The 9,442-nt window shown below is 47.8% G+C and overlaps 1 protein-coding gene across 1 annotated transcript in view; it reads right to left on the reverse strand.

Moving 5' to 3' along the window:
- Positions 1 to 9,442, reverse strand: part of ARSH (arylsulfatase family member H) — a 50,057-nt gene that overhangs the window by 16,439 nt on the left and 24,176 nt on the right. The window contains exon 2 of the mRNA XM_060408333.1: positions 369 to 407. Within this exon, the coding sequence (XP_060264316.1) occupies positions 369 to 391 (23 nt within the window). The 5' untranslated portion in view covers positions 392 to 407. The remainder of the gene's footprint in view (positions 1 to 368; positions 408 to 9,442) is intronic.

Consider the following 9,442-nt stretch of genomic DNA (forward strand, 5'->3'; position numbering starts at 1 on the left):
TATTCTTGCCTGGAGAATCCCACGGACAGAGGAGCCTGGTGGGCTACAGTCCATGGGGTTGCAGAGAGTCGGACACAACTGAGGGACTTAATTTTAATGCTGGGGTGGGTTGCCATTTCCCTCTCCAGGGATCAAGCCCTCATCTCTTGCATTGGCAGATGGATACTTTACCGATTGAGCCACCAGGCAAGCCCCTTAGAAAACCCTTCTATTTGACCCCACCAACCGCTACAGCACCCACCACTCTCCCCTGTGCGCTTATCACGTATAAACAGACGAAACATCCTCAGGATTGAGGAAGACTTGGACAAAGCACCCTTTTCTCTAGAGACAGACAATAACAAAGGTTTATAAGGTTTCCTGCTTACCAGCCACAGAACGGCTGTTTCATGGCGTCTTACTGTTGCCTAGAAAAGAAGCAAATAAACAATGAAGTTTGCAAAGCGGTTATTTTTCTTATAACTGGGCGGTTATGCTCCAAAGTGTGAAGGAGCCTGTTTTGTCTTTTTTTACAGCAACCCACTGAAAAGGCCCTGATGCTGGGAAAGGTTGACGGCAGGTGGAGAAGAGGATGAAAGAGGAGGAGATAGTTGGATGGCATCGCCGACTCGATGGACATGAGTTTGAGTAAACTCCGGGAGATGGTGATGGACAGGGAGGCCTGGCGAGCTGCGGTCCTTGGGGTCTCAGAGAGTCTCACGTGACAAACAGCCACTGAATTCTTTACACTGAGTTGCACACAAGTGATGTTGGTGCAGACAGAATATGGCGACGTCATGCACGATCCCTTCATTTGCGGGTCATTGCGATGGCACCCCACTCCAGTACTCTTGCCTGGAAAATCCCATGGACAGAGGAGCCTGATGGGCTGCAGTCCATGGGGTCGCGAACAGTCGGACACGACTGAGCGACTTCACTTTCACTTTTCATGTTCATGCATTGGAGAAGGAAATGGCAACCCACTCCAGTGTTCTTGCCTGGAGAATCCCAGGGACGGGGGAGCCTGGTGGGCTGCCAGCTATGGGGTCGCACAGAGTCGGACACGACTGAAGCGACTTAGCAGCAGCAGCGATGGCATAGTTCCCACCCTTTATGTAGGTCCAACAACAAAAACCCTTCATTCTGAGGGCACTGATCAATCACGGTGAAAGACTACAGTAAAATGTCTGATATGCTTTTTTCAGGATTGTATTACTTGTCTTCTAGTGTCGTGAAACCCTTGAGAACGAAAAGCTATCAATTAGACCACACTCTCCTGGGCTGTTGGAAGAAGGGGTTGTGTCCTCTTATATATCTAACCCAGGAATTGTATTTTTCATGTGACTGATTTTTTTTTTCAACATTCTAAGCCCTACATCTTTTTTTCCCCAATGACTGGGGGCAGGAGGAGAAGGGGACGACAGAGGATGAGATGGCTGGATGGCATCACTGACTCGATGGACGTGGGTTTGGGTGAACTCCGGGAGTTGGTGATGGACAGGGAGGCCTGGCGTGCTGCGATTCATGGGGTCGCAAAGAGTCCGACACGACTGAGCGACTGAACTGGACTGAACTGAACTGAACTGAACGATGAAGTAAAGATAAACTTTCATTAAAGCATACTCTATTGCAGTTTCCTGAGGAGTGTAGATGGGGTGTTTTCTCTCTTCAAAGTAGCCTAGCTTCTTTCTGGTTTTCATTTGGAACTCTAAATTATAGGTTTCAGGGCAAGGGGGAGGACGTGGGCACAAAGATTCAGGTCTCATTTAACTATGCGTGCCCAGTCGCTCAGTCGTGTCTGACTCTCTGCGACCCCATTGACTGTAGCCCACCAGCATTCTCTGTCCACGGGATTCTCCAGGCAGCAGGACTTATGTGGGTGGCCATGTCCCTCTTCAGGGCATCTTCAGACCCAACGATAGGACCCAGGTCTCCTGCATTGCAGGCAGATTCTTTACCGTCCGAGCCACAGTTCAGTTTAGTTCAGTTGCTCAGTCATGTCCAACTCTTTGCGACCCCATGGACTACAGCACGCCAGGATTCCCTGTCCATCACCAACTCCGATAGCTTCCTCAGACTCATGTGCATTGAGTCGGTGATGCCATCCAACCATCTCATCCTCTGTCGTCCCCTTCTCCTCCCGCCCTCAATCTTTCCCAGCATCAGGGTCTTTTCCAATGAGTCAGTATTTTTGCATCAGGCGGCCAAAGGATTGGAGTTTCAGCTTCAACATCAGTCCTTCCAAGGAACACTCAGGACTGATCTCCTTTAGGATGGACTGGTTGGATCTCCTTGCAGTCCAAGGGACTCAAGAGTCTTCTCCAACACCACAGCAGGGAAGCCCTCTAACTTACATCCTCGGTTCCATTCTAAATATTCTTCACCAGTTAATGTAACAACTTCCTCCGAGGCTCAGTCACCTTCTGATTATCACACAATAAAAAGATGAGAAAGACACCCTGTGGTTCCTAGATAAGAATGTTAATAAAAGAACTTTCTCAAGTAACACAAGCAACAAAACCTTTCAATCTGGAGCCTCTAAAATAAAGGTCACCCACGAGCAGGAAGTGTTTGTGTGAGACCTACTGTGTGCTCCTCTAGGAAGCATGGAAGATGGTTGAGCGTGGTGGACAACTCATGCCTCTTGCCTTGAAAAGCGCAAAGACCAACAGCGGAGAGCTGGGGGTTATGGCGGCCAGACTCATTCCCCACAGACCAGCGTGTGGGGCAGCTGTAATTAGGGCCGTTTTACGAGAGTCCTAAGAGTGATATAGCCTGGTATCCCCTTTGCCTTGGGATGCTTTAAATCCCCATTTCAACGAGGTTCTGGCAGCTGGGCACTCACCCCACAGACCAAATGACAGGTAACAAAGATTGATGACTCCGCCAAACAGTTTATAGGGTTTTCTCAACCCCAAGGCATCGCTACACACGGCTTCCCACTGGGTCCTCAAAATACCTTGCCCGGCTCACCTCGAGGGGTTAATGATAGCTGCTCTGTTTTATGGGAGAAGGGCCTGGGGAATCACAGGATTTAAAAGACTTTTCACGAGGCCGGTAAATTGAAGATCAGCGTGCAGTGTGAGGTGTCTGAGTCAGTGTTGTGGGTGTCTGTGTGCGTGTCCATTTCCTAGGGCCATCTTGCCATCTTTGACCTCCAGAAAGGATCTCCGAAGGATTGATGGTTTTGAACTCTGGTGTTGGAGGAGACCCTTGAGAGTCCCTTGGACTGCCAGAAGATCCAAACAGTGCAGTCTAAAGGAGATCAGTCCTGAATATCCATTGGAACGGCTGATGCTGAAGCTGAAACTCCAATCCTTTGGCCACCTGATGCAGACAGCTGACTCGTTGGAAAAGACCCTGATGCTGGGAAAGATTGAGGGCAGGAGGAGAAGGGGATGGCAGATAATGAGATGGTTGGATGGTGTCACTGACTCGATGGACATCAGTTTGAGCAAACTCTGGGAGTTGGTGATGGACAGGGAGGCCTGGCATGCTGCAGTCCATGGGGTCGCAAAGAGTCGGACACGACTGACCGACTGAAATGAACTGAACAGAACAGCATCAAAGACCCAGTGTATTGAAAATAAATAAGTAATTTTTTAAAAAAAGAATTACAATAGGTGGTCACAGGCAACACTGCAAAGTCCTTCCTAACAGGCAAGGAATAAAATCTGTTTGTTAAGTAGACAGGAAGAAAATTGTCTTCACAATTTAAGGGAACGCTACTGCCTCAAAATACTGTGCTTATCAACTGCAGATTTTAAGAAATATCAAGAAGATCCTGTCTACCAAGAAGCTGCTCCAGCTAAGTCTATAGTCCTCACCCCACCCCACCCCCAAAGCCTGCGATTTTTTTCTAATTTTAACATAGAATGTTATTAAAGGTAGGTACATGGGCAAGAGGCTATTGGACTTCAGATCTATAAATGCATGAAGCTGACCAGCTGAAAGTGTCCATCTCTCAGTTGCGTCTGACTCTCTGCAGCCCCATGGACTGTAGCCGGCCAGAGTCCTCTGTCCATGGGATTCTCCAGGCAAGAATACTGGAGTGGGTTGCCATGCCCTCCTCCAGGAGATCTTCCCCAACCCAGGGATCGAACCCAGGTCTCCCACAGGCAGATTCTGAGCCACCAAGAAGCCTCAAGCAGCCTGACCCATCACACAAATACAGTCTTATATAACCGTCATTCTCTTTCAGCAGTCTTTAAAGAGGTGGCCAAAGTCACGTCCTTCATTAAGAGCACCCCTGAAAAAATTACTAAACACGTCAACTCCACTACAGAAAAATAGGACTGGACACCCCGTGTCTACCCACAGATGAGTGTGACTCAATCCACTCTGGTGAGGCCAGAAATTCTTAGAATACGTAGTACTCAGAGATTATCATTTTTCTTTTTTTTTTTTAAGGAGCAAACCATTCGTCGAGATAACAGTATTGATGGATTGGAAGATAAATACGCTGGGTGAAGGAAGCCAGAGAAAGTAGTCTATATTGATGATCCCGTATGTACACGCGTTTACAATTGGAGAAAATGTGAAGGGCAGAGCGAGATGGAGAGACAGAGGTGGAGAAAGAGAGAGAGAGACTGAGAGATGGAGAGACAGAAATGGAGAGGGAGAGAGAGAGAGACAGAGAATTTGCTGAAACTTACACTCAAGTCTGTTTCCTCTCCCCTGACCAGATAAAAATATGAGCATCCCCCAGGCTACATTGTCGTAAAGTTAAACTGTTTTACTCACCTGAGACGAGCTGTTCCCCCAAGCTCCTTGCATTTGTGACTGCTGCTCCTGCAAGTCCAAATTCCTCTCCCGGCCCCGAGCTCCTGTCCTCATGATTATAATTAAACACGTCTTAAGTGCCCAGGCTGGGCTTTGCTCAAATCCGCCAATTATTTTTATATCTAAACATGACCTGTGGCGACTGCTGCGAACATAGTTATTTACAGAAGGAATCAGGCATCAGTGACTTTCAAGTGGTGTGGCTGTGTAGTCCCTTAGTCATGTCCGACTCTTTGCGACCCCATGGATTGTAGCCCGCTGGGGTCCTCTGTGCATAGGGATTCTCCAGGCAAGAATACTGGAGTGGGTTGCCATTTCCTCCTCGAGGGGAATCTTCCTGACCCAGGGATCGAACCTGTGTCTCTTTCACTGGAGGCTGATTCTTTCCCACTGAGCCACCAGGGAAGCCCTTTGCGTGGTACCAAACATACACAGATAACAAAGGGGACTTCAGAAAGCTGAATTTTTTTTATATATATAAAACTTAAGCAAGGACTCCAGCCAGACGTTCAAAGCAGGGAGGAGAGCGCAGATGTGTAACAAGGAGAGCTTCAGCCTCTTCCGGTCTGCAAGCATCTTACGGACCTTTCATGGCTCTGTGGACGCTGAGTGCCCTGGGCTGCATATGTAGGTGGTGGTTTCACGGCACCCAGACCCCCTTTCTGCTAGATTCAGCCACGCATCCCTCTAGAAACGCTATCACTGCACTTATTCCTGGGCATCTCCACCCTTGCTTAAAGTCTTATTATGTTGGTGAGACAGAGGACGAGATGGTTGGATGGCATCGCCGACTCAACGGACACGAGTTTGAGCAACCTCCGGGAGTTGGTGACGGACAGGGAGTCCCGGCGTGCTGCGGTGCACGGAGTCGCAGAGTCAGACACGACCGAGCGACTGAGCCGAACTGCTGTTGGTGAGAAGCCAGGGCTTAGGAAAAGAAGAGACGCCCATGTGAGAGTGCTTCGAAAGTCTTGACGCGCTGAATCGCCCAGCTTTTCATGCAGGGTCTGCTCCTTCATTCTTGCGTATTTTCTTGAAAATCTATTTATTGTTAATTGAAACTTGCATTGGTTCCTACCGGACATCCACATGAATCAGCCATAAGTTTACCGAGGTCCCCTCCCACTTGAACCCCCCCTCCCAGCTCCGTCCCCATCCCACCCCTCTAGGTTGTCTCAGAGCCGGGCTCTGAGTTCCCTGAGTCATACAGCAAATTCCCATTGGCCGTCTATGTTACGCGCCCGGTGGCTCAGAGGTTAAAGCATTCTGCCTGGAATGCGGGAGACCTGGGTTCGATCCCTTACATATAGCGATGTGTGTTCCATGTTACTCTCTCCGTACATCCCACCCTCTTCTTCTCCCCCCCACCATCCACAGTGGCCCTAAGTCTGATCTCTACGTCTACATCGACATTGCTACCCTGCAAATAAGTTCCTCAGTACCAGCTTTATATATATATACATATATATAAATATATATGCCATAGATATGCATTAGTTTATGATAACTGTCTTTCTCTTTCCGACTTACTTTACTCTGTATAATAGGCTCTAGGTTCATCCATCTCATTAGGACTGACTCAAATGCGTCCCTGGTCATGGCTGAGCAATATTCCACTGTATATATGGACCACAGTTTCTTTATCCATTCACTTTTCGAGGCACATCTAGGCTGCTTCCATGCCCTAGCTATCGTAAATAGAGCCTTCAGTCTTCTGTATTTTTCACCCTGAGGTAGAAGTTCCTTTTATTTTAATATCGATGTTTTGTTTTTTGACTGCTGGGGAGAAAAGGTGTGTCTGGTGATGAAGATTAGATTTGAGTCCCTTCCTGGGAAAGATGGGCTTTCCCTTGTGGCTCAGCTGGTAAAGAATCCACCTGCGATGCACGAAACCTGGGTTGGGAAGATCCCCTGGAGAAGGGAACGGCTAACCACTCCAGTATTCTGTCCTGGAGAATTCCATGGAATTGCCAAGAGTCAGACAGGACTGACCGACTTTCACACTCACACACTCACTCACACTGAGAAAGATGTCCTGACATGTTTATTTTAGAAAGTAAAAATGAACGTGTTAGTCATTCAGCTGTGTCTGACTCTTTACCACCCCATGGATTGTAGCCCGCCAGGCTCTTCTGTCCATGGGATTCTCCAGGCAAGAATACTGGAGTGAGTTGCCATTTCCTTCTCCAGGGGATCTTCCTGACCCAGGGATTGAACCCAGGTCTCCTGCATTGAAGGCAGATTCTTTAGCATCTGAGCCACCGGGAAGCCCTATGTTTATAAAAGGAGGGGGTCAAATTCAACATCTGTTCTCCCCAGAGAGTTAAGTGGACAAGCTCAGGTTAAGCACTGCCGTGGGTCACACCATGTACTAGAAATGGAATTTGGGGCAGGTTGCAAACTCTATGTTTATCTGCTCTAAAATACGTATTTTTATCCTCAGCTTAGGTTTTTTCTTTTTTTTTTTTTTTTACTGAAAAATATACATAACAAAAAAACCTCCCAGGGGGCTCAGTGGTAAAGAATCTGCCTGCCAGTGCAAGAGACGTGGGTTCGATCCCTGGGTCGGGAAGATCCCCTGGAGATGGACACAGCAACCCACTCCAGTGTTCTTGCCTGGAGAACCCCCATGGACAGAGGCGCCTGGGGGGCTACCTGGGGGGCTGCAGTCCATGGGGTCACAGAGAGTCGGACACGACTGAGCTACTGAAGACCACAGCACGTATTCCACTATTGGATAGATCTCTAAATTAACTACAAATGGAACAAAGACCTTAAATAGCGGCCTTCGATATGCAAAAGCCTTACAAGAAAACAGAGGATTAAATCTTCATGACTTTGGATTTGGTGATTCCTTAGCTATGACATCAGTCCTGAATATTCATTGGAAAGACTGATGCTGAAGCTCAAACTCCAATCCTTTGGCCACCTGAGGTGAAGAATCGACTTGTTGGAAAAGACCCTGATGCTGGCAAAGATTGAAGGCAGGAGGAGAAGGGGCCGACAGAGGATGAGATGGCTGGATGGCATCACCGACTCAACAGACATGAGTTTGAGTAAACTCTGGGAGTTGGTGATGGACAGGGGGGCCTGGCGTGCTGCAGTCCATGGGGTTGCAAAGAGTCAGACTCGACTGAGCGACTGAAATGATCTATGACTTTGAAAGTGCAAACAACAGAAGAAAGGGAAAACAGGTAAGTTTTACCTCATCGGATTTAAAAACTGGTATGTCCACAATCAGCAGAGAAGGCGGCCCACAGCACAAGAGATTTTACTTGGAGCCTCCCGTGTGTTCCTATCTCTGAAGTTAACATGCATTTTACCGCACTTGGCCGCCAGGTGGCAGTCACCATCTATTTCTGCCTAAACTCTCTGCCGGCACCGTCCAGAAAGTACAGGAAAAAGGGCTGATCCAGGGCTTTGAATGAGCAACCCAGGGCACGTCCTTTCTTGTCGTGACCGCACATTTTCCAGATTGTGGTTTTTTCTTTTTTTTCTTTTTTCTTTTTTTTTGGTTCCAAAAACCTGCATCCAAAGCGGACCAACCAGCTATAAGGAATTTCAATCCCCAACCCTCCCAGTTTCACCCGCTCTGGGGTGTGATAGCAGTCACACTGGCTTCCCAGGTGGCATTCGTGGTGAAGAAGCTGCCCCCCAAGTCAGGAGACACAAGAGAGGCAGGTTCGATCCCTGGGTTGGGAAGATCCCCTAGAGAAGGGAAGGGCTACCCACTCCAGTATTCTTGCCTGGAGAATCCCCATGGACAGAGGAGCCTGGTGGGCTGCAGTCCATGGGGTTGCAAAAGAGTTGGGCATGACTGAGCGATTCAACATTAACAAAATAACTGATTCACTTTGCCGTACAGCAGAAACTAACCCAGCATTGTAAAGCAACCCTCAGTTCAGTTCAGTCGCTCCGTCGTGTCCGACTCTTTGCGACCCCATGAATCGCAGCACGCCAGGCCTCCCTGTCCATCACCATCTCCCGGAGTTCACTCAGACTCATGTCCATCGAGTCCGTGATGCCATCCAGCCATCTCATCCTCTGTTGTCCCCTTCTCCTCCTGACCCCAATCCCTCCCAGCCTCAGAGTCTTTTCCAATGAGTCAACTCTTCGCATGAGGTGGCCAAACTACTGGAGTTTCAGCTTCAGCATTATTCCCTCCAAAGAAATCCCAGGGCTGATGAACTCTACTCCAATAAAAATTGATTAAAAAAAAAAAGAAGAAATGTATGTTCTGCCACCGTATAGAAAAATGTTTCCCCTAGCCAACAGAAAAGGAAAAAAAAAGGCATGACGCTGAAAAGGAGTTCACAGAGACGGTCACGCTACTGAGAGGGTAACAGGCCAGGGGTCTCCAAAGGGAGGAAAGAGGCTGTGAGTGTCAGACACTTTTTATCTCCCCCTTAAGCGGCAGGAGGAGACAAGTGTCAAGATTTTTTTTTTTCCTTCTCTATACAAAATTAAAAGGAGGTCTCTTAAAATTCTGTGTTGCTATGATGACACCTGGTTCCCCCTGAACTTAACTTTTCTCAAACCTTGAGCTAAGCAATGCATTTTTCTTACAGAAATGTTTTCTTATGGAAATGTTTTTCTTAAGCTATGTGAATGAAACTATGTGTTTGCTTTGAGATCTGCCTTTCTTTAAAACGATTCCACCTGAGACTAACTTTTTTTTTTT

This window comes from Ovis aries, chromosome X (genome assembly GCF_016772045.2).
Source record: "Ovis aries strain OAR_USU_Benz2616 breed Rambouillet chromosome X, ARS-UI_Ramb_v3.0, whole genome shotgun sequence".
In the NCBI taxonomy this organism is placed as follows: domain Eukaryota; kingdom Metazoa; phylum Chordata; class Mammalia; order Artiodactyla; family Bovidae; genus Ovis; species Ovis aries.